General features: G+C 41.6%; 1 protein-coding gene and 1 long non-coding RNA gene across 7 annotated transcripts in view; one reads left to right on the top strand and one right to left on the bottom strand.

The window, feature by feature from the left end:
* The window catches only part of LOC109262800 (uncharacterized), a 171,731-nt gene that overhangs the window by 126,841 nt on the left and 25,747 nt on the right, over positions 1–19,143 (bottom strand). The gene's annotated exons all lie outside the window — the stretch shown is intronic.
* The window catches only part of IQCH (IQ motif containing H), a 213,216-nt gene that overhangs the window by 188,238 nt on the left and 5,835 nt on the right, over positions 1–19,143 (top strand). For all 4 annotated transcript variants that reach the window (XM_019441692.2, XM_019441691.2, XM_053888926.1 and 1 more), the window contains 2 exons: positions 8,210–8,332; positions 15,279–15,340. In XM_019441692.2, coding sequence (XP_019297237.2) covers positions 8,210–8,332; positions 15,279–15,340 — 185 coding nt within the window. The remainder of the gene's footprint in view (positions 1–8,209; positions 8,333–15,278; positions 15,341–19,143) is intronic.

Below are 19,143 nucleotides of genomic sequence, written 5' to 3'. Positions count from 1 at the left end.
TTGAGACGCTAATATATCAAACATAAAAAAGGAATTCCAGTGGTTAGTAGAACCCATACTTGTGCCCTAGAGATGCTTTTTTCAGAGCAGTATCTCCTGACTCTCTGCTGAGCCTCTTCAGATCCAGGAGATACCTCTGGATTTAAAGAACCCTTGTTTGACTCTCCCCAGGGTCGCTAGAGTCACCTTCCTTGGCAGAAACTCAGCATACATTTCAAAGGGTAGCCTGGAAAGGGTATCAGATATCTTGGGGGCTCAGGCAGCAGCCTCCTTCCCAATCCACTTGTCCAGTGAGGTACGCTTGATCACAGGAAACCCTTTGATCTCCTTGCTTATTAAGAAAGAAGCAGAGGGGTGCCTGGGTGGCTCAGTAGGTTGAGCGTCCGACTTCAGCTCAGGTCATGATCTCATGGTTAATGGGTTCGAGCCTTGCGTCAGGCTCTGTGCTGACATCTCAGAGCCTAGAATCCGCTTTGGATTCTGTTCTCCTTCTCTCTCTCTGCCCCTCCCCCATTCACACTCTGTCTCTCTCTGTCTCAAAAATATATAAACATTAAAAAGAAGAAGAAGCAAAGTTGGGCTGGGCAGGAGAAATGGGTCCCTTTTAAATAGGTCCCAGAACCTTGATGAGAATCTACTAGGTCCAACTCTACCTGTGTCCCCTATCCTCGCCTAAAGGACCCACAGGACCCTAAGTGCAATGCTGGACAGAGGGACAGCAGTAAAATTTGAGTCTTCTGACCTAGCAAACCTAACTCCATGCCATTTCTAAAAGGAAGCTGGAAGCTGAGTTAGTATGCAACACAAGACTTTGAAAGGCAATTTGCTGCATTTAAGTATGTTGCTTCAGAAGGCTGTAAGCAGAAGTTGTACTTTGAATTAGAAGCACTCTCCCATTTTCCCCATCTTGCCTATAGGTTTCAATCCTAGCTACAGGCAACATACAAGAATTCTCCTGTGATCAAGAGTCTTAAACACTTCTAGGAATTGCCTGCACTTGAGAGGGAAGCTTAAGATCTTCAATAATTCAAATGTCTCTACGATCACTAAATAAAAGCTATGCAGGTTTTCTGATGTAGGGATAAATTGAAAGTGCTTTTGGTTTTAGAAAGATAAATGGATGTTCTCGCCCTGGTGCCACCATGCATGTGTGCACACATGTGCTACTGTGCATGTACACACATGTGATAGGCCATTTTTAAAAGCATCATCCAAACTTGCACACACAATGCAATTTACAATCAAACTGAAGCTTCCTGAACAAGTGTGAACAGGCTGTGATGCCATCAGATTTATGATCAGTCAGCTGACAGCCCCCTTTGAAGACTGAAATAAAAGGAAAGAAACTGATATAGCCACAATGATAAAGAAGGCACATTTAGGACTGATGCCTACAAAATGCTGCTGGTTTGGACCTATTCCTTTAAATAATATGCTATGCGGGTGGGAAGGGGAGAAGGAAGCAAAGACTGTTCTGGGCTCAACAAAGAGCTGTTGCCCCAAATCAGGAACAGGTGGTAAAGAACTGTCATCCAGACCCAGACAGGACAGGTGTATGGGCTTCTGATCCAGAGTCCTCCACAATTAACTGCTTGAAGGCAGAAACCAGGTCGAATGAGTCCCAGACGTGCATGTTTTAGAAAAGAAAAGGAGTCACCCAACGACATTTGAACTTTTAATTAACATTCTGTCAGAATGAGCATAAAGCATTACTACCCTTTGCAATCATTCTTACTCCTCCTCTCTCATGGACCCTCTGCACCACAGGTGGTGAGTGGCCAAAAGGGACCATGTTCACAAACATCTTAAAACAACCCAAGTCATTTATAAGCATTTTAACAGCACATGATCGGTAATGAATGATTAAGTAAAACCTTTTGTGTTAAATTATGATGTTAATAATGATTCTGTCTCCTGTAATTTATTATGAATTCTCAAATGCTTCGGGTTTGATTTTGATAGAATGCCACAACAACGGAGTTTATGTGATGACTTTATTTTTAGAACTCCTTCTTTGAAGGCACACATTTCCCCACTACTGCTGCTACTGTAATTATGTACAAAACCAATCACTCATTAGAGTTAGGATACATTATCTTCTAGACAGATGAGGCTAAATAAGCAACACATTAATAATTCAGAGAGCAGTTCATTATGCATGTGGATGCCTGCTTCGTAACTGAAATAAGAACCTCATCAGCCTCTGCCAACCCTTAAACAATAGTTCTGTGTTATTGCAACCACATTCAAGTTTACGCTTGTTAAACTGCTACTTGGATTATTTTATCAAACATTCATTTATTTGTGGTCCCTTACTGCCGAGAACAGATTTTGGAAGCTCCTTTTTTAAGTTAATGATTTGAGCAATGGGTGTTATTAATTCTCAGAATATTATAAACATGATTAATTTTCAGGCAGAGATTTATTACATAAGGATTTCAACTATGTCAACTGAAATGCATCACTGTCAAAACAAGTATCATGGAGAAAATAGAATATGCTCCACACTTCAAGTGCTGGTGCTCAGAACTCAATCAATTTAAATTGTGGCTGAAGCAAAATTATATTCTCCAGTGAAAAGGAGTATTTCCGGCTTCCTTTATTTGGCTTGAAGCATTCTTGTTAGATTGTGATTTAGAAAGGTAGTTTAATAAGACTAGACTTCTACCGATAATATTTTGTCTTCTATTTTTTTCCCCGTTTTCCTAGAAAATGCTAGAAATTTCCACACATTCCAAATGTAGCCAATGGGAATTTGGATTGAAGGGCACTTGTCTGAAGTTATGGATCATGAATTCTGATCTCTCTCTCTCTGCTTCGGTTTCCTCATTTATAAAATAAAGGAGGGCTAAGTGACCCCCAAGGTCTCTTGAGGGATTTGATTTTATGGGGCCTGTAAGATGGGCTTCTGTACCAAGCCTGGCCCAGGAAGCCTCATGTACAGTGGGGTGCAGAGGGGGACACGAGAAGGACCTATCCCTCCATACTGCGGCCTTCCATTTAAAGATCTTTACCCTGCAAAACTGTTTAGAAAGAAGTAATATTATTGTGACAGGTCACATCCTAAGTCCTCATCAGCCATCACCTTAGCTACCAGTTAATACTTTCAGCAGAAATCAACTAGAAGTAAATCCAGCAGATGTATACTCAACACCAACATTGTGTTGGGCACTCTCCTAAGCACAGAGGATGTAAAGGGAAGTAGCAAAGAGCTCCGAGTTTATTCAAAGACACAGGCCAACAAATAACGATAACGCATAGAATAACATGATAATAACATCCAAAATGTAATAGCCTTTACTCCGCACCAGGTACTTTAAGTGCTTTACATGAATCTTTATACAACCCAATATATTAGGCAGATGCTATGATTATGCTCATTTTTAGATAAGAAGACTGGGGTTAAGAAATGTTAAGCAACTTGTGGAAGGTACTCAGCAAGCAAGTGTGGAAGCCAGAATTTAAGCCCAGGCCTGTCAGACTTGAAAGCCTGTGTGTCTGCCCACCGTTCTGTCCAACCTGACTTGCACTGGCTGAGAGTCAGTGATCTGGCCCCAGAGTACAGCTTAAGCTCAGGTCTAAAGAAGTTTCTGGTTGAGGCCATAGAGAAAGCTCTTCTTCCAAAGGAGGCCTCATCTCCCTCTGTGATGAGGTTGTTTCCAGGCATACTGCCATTATCCACTGGCTTCTAATCTGCTCTGAGCTAGGCCAAGACTCAGCACTATGGCCAGATGGTCATAGAGGAGTCTTCTCATGCTGTAAAATCCATTTAGGTTGTAATTTCCTTGGCAAACCTAAAGAGATTTTATAGCATCAGAAGAGTTGATTACACAAGTCAACCTTTAAAAAAAATGTTTTCTGTTTGTATAATGCTTTGTACTTTAAATAGGCATGAGCTTATTTGATTCCCATGAAGACCCCAAAGAACAGATAAGACGAGGATTATCATACCATTTTACAGATTAGGATACCGAGGCTATGCAAAGTTAAGTGAGCTGCCCAAAGTCATAAAGTTAATTAAGTAGCAGAGCTCAGGTTTTCTGATTCAAGACCCTTTCTGATGAAAAGGTTTCTTGGTTGGTTAGTTTTTAATTTCAATAACTTACCTTATTTGTGAAATTATTTAGTTTAACAAATGATAATAAGAGCTAACTAACATTTTTTGACCACTTACTCCGTGGCAGACACTCTTCCAAGGTCTTTAGATACTCATCTAATCCTCATAGTAACACTGTCAGCTGTGCTATCTGGCTGAATAAAAGACAACCCTAGATTATCGACAGTATTTTCCTCTGGAAACTATGGAGTTAGTTAAGTCTGAAAAGAGTATTGGCATTATTGTAACACATTTTTAAGCACTTAATATAAGCCAGGAATTTCACCCAGCATCAGGGATACAAAGACATTTGCCAGAGTCCCTGTCCTTGAGAAGTTGAAAAGAAATAGAAAGTAGATTGGGGCACCTGGGTGGCTCAGTTAAGCGTCTGACCAGCTCAGGTCATGATCTCATAGTTCGTGGGTTCGAGCCCCTGCTTCAGATTCTGTCTTTCTCTCAATCTCTCTGTCTCTGTCTGTCTGTCTGTCTCTCTCTTTCTCTGTCCCTCCCCCTGCTTGTGCTCTCTCTCAAAAAATAAATAAATAAACATTAAAAAAAGAAATAGAAAGTACATAGCACATACACAAGGAAAAAAACAAGGCCTCGTGTAGGTGCCATTTGAGTGACGGCCCCTCAACCTGTTGCTGCAATTCTTAGGAGAAAAGACTGTGGACTGGCAGGGACAGGCCTAGTTCTTCCACTACAAAGAAGGAACTTGGCCTAGCCTTACAGACTAGGGCAGTCACTACATGGCAAGGGGAAGGAGACCTGCCCAGCAGAAGGGACCAAGGCTGAAGAGAGCCCCCATGGTCTATTGGAGATAGCAATGAACCAGGTGGGCTGAGGCAGAGAATTCGGGAAGGAGAAAGTGAGAGAAGTGGTTGGAGCAACCCCCTGAGCCAGTGTGGGAGAACACCAGCCCAGGCATCTAGATTTCGTCTTATGGGCATGGAGGAGACACTGAAGAGTTCTGAGCACTGACCAACCTGGGTCTGAGAAACAATAATCTTGTGGTAATGCTCGGAACCCCAGGCACCGGTGGGGGTAGGAACAGCCTGGGAAATTACATTTAGTGTAGGTCCATAATGCTCTGGGGCCTGTAGACACTTTCAGAGAAAGAGCAATAACAATAGTAGCTACTGTTTATCAGGTGCCAGGTGCTGGGCTAGGTGCTTATTTAATCACTAGAAGTCAGACAAGTTGAATGACACATTCAAGGTCGGCCAGGTTTTCGACCTCAGTCTTTCTGACTCCATATAACTTTTCCACCACAGAATTCTGTGTGCATCCCCACCTCCCGAGTAGGAAGGAGAAGCAGCTGTCCAGGCCATGAAGCTCTGGCATAGGATGGTGATGGAGACAGAAAAGACACAGCCTGGGGACACATACCAAATGTCCTGGCTTTTCTTTTAGATTCTTAATGAATCAGAACCCCAGGTCTAGGAGGAGGGGACTTGCAGTCTGTCTCTGTAGAGACAAAGAAATCTCAGGATAGCCTGTCCTTACTTGTTGCCCAGTAACACTGGACGGTGAGCTCCTTCACCTTGCTTTGGAGACAAGATACATGGTGTTGAGCTCGAGCCCACTACCTCTCTCCCTCACCGACTGGGGCCTAGTCTTGGGTTTGCTAGTCTATATGCTATGGCAGCATAAGACAAGTTTAGAAGACAAAAATAACCTTGGAATTATCTTGTGAATTCATGGTAATTACCATGCAATTACATGCTCAGTAACCACAATGGAATTCCAGAGTATTTACAGTTCACTTCCATATACAAAAACTCAGGCTTCTGGGCCTTTGTTGTGAAGGCAGGAACATGGCACAACCTGCCATGATAGGGTGAGCAGGCCTGGTGGTCATGCTCCTCCAGACTGAATGGCTGAGCCAGAACTTCTCTCAGCCAGTTCTTATTACCCCACCAATAATCCCACCACTGGGATAGCCCACTGGGGCTACACTGTCCTCCAAAAGATGTCTACTGGGGGCAAGGTCTGGAGTGACTGCCCTGAGTTATTCTCTGGGGATCTTCTGTCATTCTCTAGGGTCTGCTTCTGCCCCAAAGCACTCACTGACTGGATGCCCCCTGAATTACATTGGAAGAGTCTCTTAAGTCAGAGGAAGTGCTATAGACTTACTCTATTCCATGCATCCATTCTTTCTTCCTTTCAAGAAACGCTGAAATGCCTATTCTGTGCTAGCATCACATCCAGCCTGGAGATTCAGACACCAAGCAGTGCTCTGCCTTCAGAGAACTCCCAGTCATGACAGGGAGGCAGCCAGGGGAACAATTCATGATAGGTCAGAGTGATAACAAAGCACAGCTGTGAGGCATGTGCGGGTCCAACAGATTTTCTTCTGCAAAATTAAAATTCTCGGTGGCCGCATATGGGGCAATACTAAGGGAGATGTACAACTCAAGATGCATCAGCCTGTGAGAGACTAACATTTTTATAGATGTGGACTCTGCCTACATGTGGGAAGACCAAGCTTAACAGTGCTGAAAATGTGACCATCAGATATGGTACTTTCTGTAAATGTTGAAAGAAATGACAATATATGTGGGGAAATATGTCACAAAGGATGACTATGAAATCTGAGAGAGAGAGAGAGGGAATGCATGTGTTATACAGGCAGGGAAAACCCATTCGTCCTCCTCTGGGCACTCAGTCAGCCCCCGGCTCCCCTGCATTCTCTCAGAGACAGAGAGAGCAAGTCTTAATGTTTCACAACAGTGTCAGGCCACTATGATCCTTGCAGCCAGCCGGGGACCCACAGTACCTCTTTTTCCTTCTCTTGTTCCAGGTCACTGCACAAGGGCAAGCACCTGGTTGCCCAGAACCCAAAGGTCCCCAAAGTTAAAAATCTGTGCCAGGCACCTTCATTTACTATGCCCAAAGGTTGGCCATGGCCCTACACGCTGCTCTCCAAATTTCCACTTATCCCAGGACAAACATAACTGATTTTCAAAGGCGAATATCACATCTCACAAAGGACATGCTACAAAATTGCCAAGATAAAATACTTTCTTGTATACATACTAAATTTTAAAAGTTTTTAGGAAATATTATAATTTAAATACTTCAGGCCTAGCATAACCAGTCTCTTTGGTATAGATCCCACTGACAGGCAAGCAAAATAAGGAATAGCAGTTTCTCAAACAAAGAAAGCAGTTAGAATCAAAATTCTACCATTGGTCCTCTCAAGAAGGTGGACTACCCTTAGTGACTTGTTTCCAAAGAGTGTAGTACAGAAACAGGTAAAAGTAACTTTATAGTAAGAAACCTGGCGAAAACTACCTCAGCGAGATCAAAATTGGCATCATCCATCACAAGTTGTGTTGATACAATTTGATGTACGAGGTGATGAAAGTACCCGGGTGGTCCTCTTCTCAAAAACACATTATCCCAGTGTAGTCAGGAGGAAAACATGGGACAATCCCGACAGAGGACATTCTACAAAATACCTGATCCGTACTCCTCAAAACTGTCCAGATCATCAAAAACAAGGAAAGTCTGAGAAACCATCACAGCCCAAAAGAACCTAAGGAGACAACTGAATAACAATGCGTCATCCTGGATGGGATTGCGTAACATAAAAAGGGATTTAGCAAAAACTAATGAAATCCAAATAAAGTACAGGCTTAAGTTAACAGCAAGGAGGCAATTTGTGTGCTTATGTGACAAACATACCGCAAGGTTACAGGATATGAGATAGGAACTCTCTGTATTATCTTCACAACTTTTCTGTTAATCTACTTTATTTATTTAACTTTATTTATTTAGTTTTTTTTAGTATTTATTTAGTATTTAACTTTATTCTAAAGTTAAAGTTTATTTAAATATTTTGTGAAGAGGGGCACCTGGGAGGTTCAGTCAGTTAAGTGTCTGACTTCTACTCAGGTCATGATCTCGCTGTTTGTGAGTTCAAGCCCCGCGTCGGGCTCTGGGCTGACAGCTCGGGGCCTGAAGCCTGCTTCGGATTCTGTGTCTCCTTTTCTCTCTGCCCCTCCCCTGCTAGCTCTCTCTTTCTCTCAAAAATAAATAAACATTAAAGAAACTTTTTTAAACAAGTATTTTGTGAAGGGTCTTACATGCAACTGTGGTCTTTTCCAGTCACCAGCAGCCAGTCGCTATGCAGTGATGACAACCCAGCTGAAGCACAACAATCTCTCGCTGGTTTTCCCGTATGTTTTTCTCCAAATGTGTAAGGCCCACGGCATCGGCTATGACATTGAGGTACGAAGGCCAAAAGTTGGCCAAGGTGGACCAAACATAAGCCTATGGGTGATCTAGGCAGCTAATAATTCAGTGTCCTTGCACACAGATATTCTCTAAACATGAGTTTGACGTGTATTTCTAGGAAGGCTGAGGGCTGCTTGGGGAAGGGTGAACGAGCAGCTCCACTGGCATGGGGGGCACTTGGTTCTCAGAAATTTAGCTCTGTCCCAAGCCTGCACACCCACCTTGGTAAAGCAAAAGCCTTGTAGCTCACCAGACTTGGGAGGCATTTGGGGGACCATCTCTTGATCCTGAAGCATGTCCCGAGCTCCCTGACCCCGCTCGAAGCTGCTTATCAATGAATATTCTCTGTCTGAGCCTGCTTGGGCTGCCATAACAGAACACCACCGACGGGGTGGCTTAACCAACAGAAATTTATTGCTCACCATTCTGGAGGCTGGGAAGTCCAAGGAGAAGGTGCCAGCTGATTCAGTTCCTGGTGAGAGCAGTCCTTCTGGTTTGCAGCCAGCCATTTTCTCGCTGTGCTCCAACATGGTAGAGGGGGAGAGAGAGATCTCTGCTGTCTCTGTAACCTCTCTTACAAGGACACTAGTTCTATCAGATCAGGGCCCCACCCATATGACCTCATTTAAACTTAATCACCTCCTTAAAGACCCTATTTCCAATACAGCTTCAGGGCTTGCTTCAACATATGACTTTGAGGGGACACGCAATTCAGTCCCTGCCATCCTTCTACTTCCATATAGTACTTTTTTTCTAGAAGGAGTTCTGATAAAAAAAAAGTTTTTCCCAGTTTTTGTCTGTTGCCAGTGATACTGATGGCTCCTGCCCAGCTGCTCCATCCTTAATGTCGCCAGATGAGAGCAAATGTGATGTAACATCACCTACCCAAACTAGAACCTCCATTTTGTGCCTAGAGACACATGTTGCTCTGAGAAATAGTTTCGTGATTTTGCACTTCAGATTTTCAAATATCTGACACTGATGGCTTATTCTAAGACCTGAGTGACCCATGCGCGCTTACCTGTGGAAGACCCATCCCACATGACATCACGCATATTAAAATACAGTCATCTCCTATATTAAAAGTAACCTATAGATAATGACACAACTGAGTGACAACCAAGTGACCAAATGTTTTGATTTGCAGACATTCAGTTCTACATTTATTAATTTTCATTTCTCATACTTGAGAACAAATAGAATTTTTTAGGGGCCAATTCTTTTTGCAGACTCTCGAAAAGCATATAGATCTTAGACATGAGGTCAACAGTGAATAGAATGACCCAACTGCCACTTGGCAATCCCCACCACACTGCAGGGCACCATCAGAGAGTGTAAGGCTCTTCAGTTAGATTGGTTTATGCTGTTTGTAAACACATATAATGGAGCTCATATTCCTTTAAAAATTACATTAAAACTGGTCATATATAAGAAAGAATTAAAAAGCCAGATTGAACTGATTTATCTGAAATTAACTGTTGCATTTGCTCTATACAATCTTTTTAGAATTAAACAGTTTTTAGCCCCAAACTGATAAGACCGAAACACTTCCATGTACCAGAAGGTGGCTAAATCTAACTTTAGCTTTCTCTGATTTTATTTTATTTTATTTTATTTTATTTTATTTTATTTTATTTTAATTTAATTTTATTTATTTTATTCTAAAATATCAAAGCAGAACGAGCTCTGTGAATAGACATATTTGGCAGGGAAAGTCGCCTGCCCAAAAGATAATATGCTCCATAACTTTCATTTCCCTGAAATTACTATTAGAGATTTATTTCTTTGGCTAAAGGCTTTCTACTTGATTGGAGTTCCAGTACTTCTGGGAAAAGTAAAGCACCAAATTTTTTACATTATTTACACCTTTGTGACTCTGAGTCGATCAGATTCATTTCTAAGAACAAATCTTACTACAAAAAACAAATTGCTATGGCCCCAGGGGAACAGAGGATGGTGTAGAGGGAGAAGTTCCACTGAAGGTGAGAAGAATAACAGAAAGGGGCAGAGGGGCACCCAAGACATAACTGGCTCTGTCTCCAGGTCACCTGAGCTACACACCCTATAAAGGACGAGAGATGAAATGGGGGAGAGAGAGAAATATGGATTGGGGGCAATGGAGTGACAGAACAATGTGAAGAAGAAAAGAAAGGATAGAATCCCAAGACAGAAAGAATACACCAAAAAGGGGAAGCGGGGATAAAGAGGAAAAAAAGAACAAATCGTAACAAGAAAGTACAAGAAGAGAGAGAGAGGTTAAAAAAAACCCAAAAACCAGGGGTGGCTCAGTCAGTTGGGCGTCCCACTTCCGCCCAGGTCATGATCCTGCGCTTCGTGAGTTCGAGCCCCGCGTCAGGCTCTGTGCTGACAGCTTGGATCCTGGAGCCTGCTTCGGATTCTGTGTCTCCCTCTCTCTCTGCCCCCCAACTCTGTCTGTCTCCCAAAATAAATAAACATTAAAAAAAAATGTATTAAAAAAAAAATGAAGTCTTAAAACTCTGAGGTAAGAAAAAGGAGTCATTGGAAATTCTCCAACAATATCCTTGCTCCAGTTTTTCTGAGATGGGGTCTCATCTTTTCACACCCTAGGGTCCATCCCTTGTCTGAACTGCCTTCTTGTTCTCTTAACTGCATTTTCCTGAAAAGACGGGTGATGAACCAGCATTTGCAGAGCCCCTACTATGTGCTGGCCACTGAGCTAAGCATTAGCTTAGCTCTTCATTGTCCCTTTGACCTTCACATCTCTTCTGTATGAAGCTATTCTTTCTCCTATATTACACCGGGGGATTTCGTTTCAGCATTTCCCAACATTACACAGCTATGCACTTTGTGGAACTAACATTTGAATCCATAATTGTCCATAAAGGCAACTATGATTCTTTCTCTTACACCAAACGTGTCCCGTATGTACCTTTTCCCCCTTAGGACTATTTATATTTCTATAATCTTATTACTAACCCAGTTCAAGAATGCTGGGAGCTATTTCAAATAAAATAGTCCATCTAGATACCCCTTATGTATTCTTCAGCTGAAGGAGCACAAACTTCTCTATAGCCCCCATGACTCTCTCTCTACCTTACAAAAGAGAAAAAAAGCTATGTTTAATACTTAACTTCTCTAAACTGTTATTGCCTCCTTAGGTTATGCTGTGTCTAAAAAGATGAGTGTAGCCTCTGCAACCCCCTCCCACTCTTGATCAAATGTAATGTGGGTGCTCTTTCCAAAAACAGAAGCAACATTAATAATACATCATTGTCAATGTTCCCAAAAGAATCCTCAAAAGTCCTTATTCTCAACATTTATGTCTTTCTTCCCATTATGATCACAGAATTTCCAATGTTTTTCATCCAAGCTCTTAAGAGGATAAAAGGGAAATGAGATCACCTCACGAATTTATTTTTCCTTGCTGAATATTGGAAGGAAGCATTACCGAGTTTGTAAGCAACTTGGTGGGTCTCGTTCTTGGTATTTCTGTAATGCTACAGAATACCCCCACTGATTTCCTAATGAAATGAAGTTGTAATGAAAGCCATATGGAGAAAAGCGTCATGTTTACTGCCTGCGACAGTGTGGGGCAGGGCTGGTCTCACACATACATAGGCAGTGTGCCACGGGCCTAAATGGCTCCATAACCACCAGCAATCATTTTCTCAGGCCAGGGCATTGCCATGGTGGCAATCATTAGGGCTGTTCACAAATGTTCTGATTCTCCTCCTTGCAGGCACATAACAGAATTATTCTTCCTCAGCCTTTTCCCTGAAGTCAAGTATGGCCATGTAACTTATTTGGGCCTGTGAAATATGAGCAGAAGGGTATTTCATGCAGAAGCCTTCAAGAGCCACTTCATGAGTCTCCATGTCCTTTTTCCTGCTTTGGAAATCATGGAAGCACGCTGAGACAGAGCCTCCGTTGCCTGGGTCCCTGAGGGTCCCAACAGTGACCAGAGCCCCATGCCAGCCCATGTGGGAAATGGAGTATAAGCCAGAACCACACATTTGTTGTTATAAACAACTAAGAATTTGGTTGTTTTTTTAAAAATTATTGCAGCATAACCTAGGCTACCTGACTGATTCAGAAATCAGTATCAAGAAAAGGATGCTCTCCAGGGGCGCCTGGGTGGCTCACTCGGTTAAGTTTCAGACTCTTGATTTTGGCTCAGGTCATGACCTCACAGCTCGAAAGTCTGAGCCCCATGTCGGGCTCTGTGCTGACAGCTCAGAGACTGGAGCCTGCCCCAGATTCTGTGGCTCCCTCTTGCTCTCTCTGCCCCTCCCCCGCTCATGCTCTGTCTCTCTCTCCTTCAAAAATAAATAAACATTTTGTTAAAAAATTCTTTAAAGAAAAGGATGCTCCCCAAACTAAAAACTAGTATCATTTCAATATGTAATCAGTATAAAAGTTATTAATGACATATTTTACATTTTTCTTTACTCAGTCTTTGAAAGCTATAGCACATCTCAATTTGGACTACTCATATTTCAAGTTCTCAGTAGTAGCCCCATGTGGCTAGTGGCTACCATATTGGACAGCACAGAAAGGGAAGCAGGACACCTGACAGATCAACCAGTCAGTGGTTCTCAACCCAGACTGCCCATGAGAATGACTTGAGTGAGGACCTTCAAAAAGTACAGATGGCCAAGCAGGGCTGGGATTAGGATGAGGCAAGTGACACCTGTACCCAGAGCACAAAATTTAAGGGAGTACAAAAAATACTCATTAAGAAAGATAAAACTATTTTAATGCATTATCTTAAAGATCAAAATTAATGCAAAAAAATCCATGGTCAATAAAATTTCATAATCTTAAATTAAAACATACCGAGTTTTTCCTTTGCCTCAGGCTCCAATATGGCTCAGCATGACACTGTATGTAGGGCCCACTCCAGAGTGGCCTACATTAAATCAGTATTTCTGGAGGTAGGGCCCAGATGATTCTAATGTGCAGCCAGCATTGAGAGTCACCGTTACAATCCAATGTGTGTCCTGATGCCCATATTTCCTAATAAAATGAGGAGTCAAGAGGCAGCCTTAATTCTGGCATGTGATTTTTTTTTTTTTTTAACCAAATCTCATGAACAATTTTTGTGTTTGGACTCCCAGTGATGAGGAGTTCACGATTCCCCAGGGCGGCCATTTCCACTATTGGACAACTCCAGTGTTAGCTTTTTATTTATTTGGAAAAAGCTGTTTAAAATAGTTTTCAAAAAAGGATAAAATCATGCCTCTCATACAGATGCAAAAATAAAAACATGATAAACATTTTACTTAACAAAGAAAAATTAGATGCTATAATCAGCAGAAAAAAGAATCCAAAAAACCCAGATATCTTTATAGATCAGGAATATTGAAATGGACATGCAAATGAAGAGAAAACTAGCTCTTCCACAGGAGAGCAGGTGAGGAAAATTGACCCAACTTCTACCAGACTGGAGAGAATCTGTCTCAGTCACCTACAACTTATAGAGTCGTAAGTATCTCCCACTGAATCAAGGCAATAGGGTGTGCCATAGACAACACATAGTTTCTATTGACGTACAAATTATTTTCCACACAACAAATTGCTTCCCTATATATTTTTACCCATTGCTCTCAGAAGAGTGGTTTTCAAATCCTGATTTGCAGGAGAATCGCCCAGGAAGTGAGCTAAAAAGCAAATTCCCTCCCAAAGATCTTGAATTTGGATGATGCCTTTTTAACAAGCACACTAGATGACTCTGATAAAGGTGTTCTGAGGATCATATTTCAAAAAACACTAGCCTAGACAAGAGATAATAAGTGTTGGCACGGTTGTGGAAAAAAGGGAACCCTTATGCCTGTTGGTGGGAATATAAATTGGCTCAGTCCCTGTGGAAAACGGTATAAAGATTCCTCAAAAAAAATTGAAAATACAACTACCATATGATCCAGCAATTCCACTTCTGGGCATATATCTGAAGGAAACGAAATCACTATCTCAAAGAGATATCTGTACCTCCATGTTCACATTATTCCCATAGCCAAGGCATAAAAAAACCCTAAGTGTCTATTGATGGATGAATGGATAAAGAAAATGTGTGAGAGAGATATAAATATATATATATATCTCCCATATTTCTTAATATATATACATATATATATCTGTGTGTGTGTATATATATATATATATATATCCATGAGGATATATATATATATATATACACACACACACACACACAGATATATATATACATCTGTCTCTCTCTATATATATCCATGAGGATATAGATAGATATCTATATCTATATCTATCCATGAGGATCCCCTCAAGGTCCATCCATGTTGTAGCAAATTTGCTACAACATGGATGGACCTTCAGGGCATTATGTTAAGTGAGATAAGCCAGACAAAGACAAATACTGTATGATATCACTTATATATGGAATCTAAAAAAGCTGAGGTCAGAAACAGAGTAGAATAGTGGTTATCGGGCTGGGAAGTAGGGGCATTGCACAGATATTGTTAAAGGGTACAAACTTACAACAAGTAGATAAATAGGTTCTGGTAATCTAATGCACAGCATAGTGATTATAATGAATGATACCGTTTTATATAGTTCAAAACTGCTAAGAGACTAGGTCTTAAATGTCCTCACCACAAAAAGAAATGATAATTGTAGGATGTGACAGAAGTGTTAGCTAAGGCTAAAGTGGTAATCATATCACAATATATAAATGTATCATATCAAGGCATGGTATACCTTAAACAGTGTTCTATGTAAATTATATCTCAATTAACAACAACAACCCTGTCCTAGACCATATATACTCCATATTCAGGAGACAGCTTTTCCAAATGTGCTTCTCACAATGTTTGATGGTAGCTCTGGATTTCAATTCCAATCAGTCTTAGTGGTCTTGGTGTAGTAGGTTTCTTTGTTGCTAAAATAAAATGCTATTTCTTTTTTCCCAATTCAAATTTTATAGGACAGACAAGGAACAGTTTTCATATTATATGAACACCTGAAGAGAGACAAGTTGGGAATGTTGTGAGTACAAAGTGTGTCTACGAGATGTAATAAGCTAAGAAAATAGACTGTGACAACCAATAAGAACGATACTTCTCATGCATTTTAATCAGCATGCTGATTTACTGGAAGTCTATCTTGTTTTATTTAGATCTTCAACTATTTCATATAATGACTCTAGATATGTCAGTGGGGGTTCATAACAATAACTGATTAATTATCCAAAATTGATGGGAAAGAGGCTAGTTCCAACAACACATTACGTTCAAACACATACACATCTAAGGCACAGTGAATCTGATGAGGAACCAGCTCAGACATCCGTATTGTAGGAGGGCAGTTGTCATTCTGGCTTGCTTAGAGAAGTGTTCTGGTGACTTGGCAAGATGCTCCCCAGAAAGGCAGGATCCATAGCCCCTCCTCAGCTCCCGTTTCAGCTCTGCTACAATCTTCTCAAGATGCATGTTATGAAGAATCTTGCTAGCACCACTCAGGAGGCTGCTCTGTTTCCTATTTCCTGCAAATTTCTCTCCAGCATACTTTGGAGAGCTAACAAATTTGTCTTCTGATCTAGGATTCATGCTTTAGAGACACAATCTTATCATATCTTGTGTGTGTGTATATATATATATATATATATATATATATATATATATATATATATCATCATATATACAAGATATACCATATCTTGTGTGTGTGTGTATATATATATATATACACACACACACACACACAATCTTTTCATATCTTGGAATATGGCCATTTGATACCTCTAAGTTATCCTAACTTAATTGGGAAACTGTCCCTGTATTTCTCTTCCTTGTGACTTCTACTTTGGTGTAGACATGGTGGCCTCAAATTGAAACACATGTACACACTAAGATCTGGTCTCATGAAAAACCAAATAATAGACAATTCTTCTAGTAAGCATCAATGTCCTGAGCAGCCTCAGTTCCCCCTAGGTGCTTAGTCCCCTGGAAACTGGTCCCAACAGCTGCACACTGAAACAGGCAAAGATGTGCACAGGACAGCTCTCAACTCCCCTTTCCAAAGTATGGTCCTTTGTTTTACCACAGCAATGTCAGTTACAACAGGCCATCATCAGTGCAATGACACTCAATGTCACTGATCCCTTTGAACTCATGCAAATGTTTTGATTTCCTCCCCTTTGGAGCCAGAATGTGGCTAACAATTTAATCTAGTGTTTACAGTCTTAAACGCCTCTCTTCACTTGGGTGGAGAGCTTGCTGGCTTAGTCGTCCCCTCCAGTACCCACCTTTCCCCAAGGTCCCATAAACATGTAAAATTCACTGGGTCATGTTAGAAGAGTCCCTTCACTGTTTATTTTAGGCTCTCTTCCCCACTCTTTTGTTATACTTTCAGGAGAGCAACAGGAATGAGACATAACACCCCAACAAGTATTCATTCACCTTATCTGCCTGGATGTTCGTGTCCAGGAGGAGAATAGAGCCAGGGACACCTCTGTACATGTGCAGGGAAGGAGCTGCCCTCTGCTTTCCAGGTGCCTAGAGATCATACCAAGGAGCAACCAGCTCACAGCATTAGGAAAGGTCACCTACAGAGTGAAAGGGCATCCAGAGGGCTGGTTGGCAAGGAGCACAACCATAGGAGCTCAAAGAGGACGCTGCTCTTCTTACAGACCCAGGCCAGCAAGGGGGCGGCATAAAGAAGGCCTGTTGGCAGGTGGTAGAGCCCAGCAGAGGCTGACAGGCAGGAGCAGGACTTGCGTCCTACAATTGACATGATGAAACAGGGATAGTGTTAATAGGGCAGAGGCAGAGTTTCTGCAGTATGGACCACAGGAAGACTTATCCACATGGGTACTTCGGCACAGAGGAACCAAGCAAGAGGACAGCATCAGGGAATCGAGGAGACAGAAAAGACTAATGTAAAAAAGGAAACCCCCAATCATCAAACTGATCAAGCAGCAGGGCTGGTTTGATGCTGAAGCCCACAGAATGAATAATGTAGACTGGTGACCAAGAGGAGCTCACCCAGCTATGCCTATACCTGCTCCTGAGACTTCAGGCAGGGATGCCTTGATGGGCGGGCTAGCTTTGGTGGTGGAAATAGTCCTACTGGTGTAGATGGTATTACTACTCACATATCCTACAGAAAGGACACTGATGATTGACATGCGCCTCCTGAAGACTCTAGAGCCTTGTCCACTGCTTCCTATCTTATCTTTCTCATCCCTTCCTGTAGCCATAGAACCAGAGAATGTTGGAGCAAAGAAGGACCCTGGGAATTAATTGACTCTCATAGTGTACAAAGGAAATGGGGGCATTGAGTAGGGATGTGGTTTGCCAACATCACACAGTAGTTGTGTCTCATGACTCTGAATCTAGTGTGCTTTTCCCATATAGTATGGCTGCCTTGTATAGAGAACCCTATTATGGAAAAGAGATTCTCAGCCTACTGTGAACTGCATCACTACCTGTGCAATTTTGCACCAAGTTTGTTAATTTCCTTTTTGAGTATTACGTAGGATTCAAGATTATCCCTGAAATTCTCACTTGCATGCAGCTGCGCTTTCTTGAATGTGCCATAAAAGGACGGAATTATAGTTAGTACAGCAGAAATTGCACTGACATGTAGTCATGGAGGTTGAGAAAGATGATTTAATAAACAATGGCCAGGAGACATTGTTTTTGAGAATTCATATGGAAAAAGGAAAGATGAGCAAACACATCTTTGTGTTGTTTTTGTTGATTTTCTCTGAAGCTTTAAGGAGAGGCTTTTCATGAGATGCCTGGGCTTTGTTTGGCTTTGTTGCCATCAGTTCACATCAGGCGAAGAACATTAGTCAGCCACCTGTTTAGGAAAGAGGAGGGCTTCCAGGGGGATGACCTTACAGGCCAGAATTTGGTGGTTTGGCTTTGCCAGGATAACTTCACATTGACTCCATTTATACTAGTATATTTCTGGGAATAGCAGAATTCAAGAAGAACTTTCAAGGAAGGAAAATGAAGGAAATTCTAGAAATGAATTAATAGAGGTTAATTCCTAGGGACCATGGACCCCAGAAGCCTAAGAAGGGATGATGAGAGGGGCATGAATCCATATATGTGGACCCAGCTTCATACACACACACACACACACACACTATAATATTTTAAAGTATGGGTCTCAATCTTTAGTATATATAAGAATCATCTGGGGTTCTCAGTGAAACTATACATTCCTGGGTTCCAAACCCAAAATTTCTGATTTTGTTGATCTGAAGTGGGCCCAGGAATCTGTTTTAAGAAGCAGCCAGGGTCTAATACCTACTGACTCTGTGGCAATGAAATACAAATCACTTTTATTTATTTATTTTTAAATGTTTATTTATTTATTTTTGAGAGAGAGAGAGCAAGCAGGGAGGGGAAGGAGGAGAGAGAGAGACAGGGAATCTGAAGCAGGCTCTGCACTTCAGCACAGAGCCCGAACGGGGCTTGAACTCACAAACCATGAGATCATGGCCTGAGCTGAAGTTGGAAGCTTGAGTGACTGAGCCACCCAGGTGCCCCAAGTACAAATCACTTTTAAAAATTATTGACTCTGGGGCCCCTGGCTGGCTCAGTCGGTAGAGCAGTGACTCTTGATCTCAGGCAGGGTCATGAGTTCGAGCCCCACATTGGGTATGAAGCCTACTTAAAATAAAATTAAAAAAAAAATTGCTTTAATAAACAAAAATAAAAATTACTGACTCTGACATTGCCTTTGACTATTATAAAAGAAGAGATAGATACTAAAGTTCAGTAACTATGAGGGGTAAAGGTCCTTGGCTTTGGGGACTGTAACTCCAAAAGTTTGGA

This window comes from Panthera pardus, unplaced genomic scaffold (genome assembly GCF_024362965.1).
Source record: "Panthera pardus isolate Hobbes unplaced genomic scaffold, ASM2436296v1 HiC_scaffold_24, whole genome shotgun sequence".
In the NCBI taxonomy this organism is placed as follows: Eukaryota; Metazoa; Chordata; class Mammalia; order Carnivora; family Felidae; genus Panthera; species Panthera pardus.
Note: the sequence above shows the minus strand (reverse complement) of the source record. Positions and strands in the feature narration are given on the sequence as shown.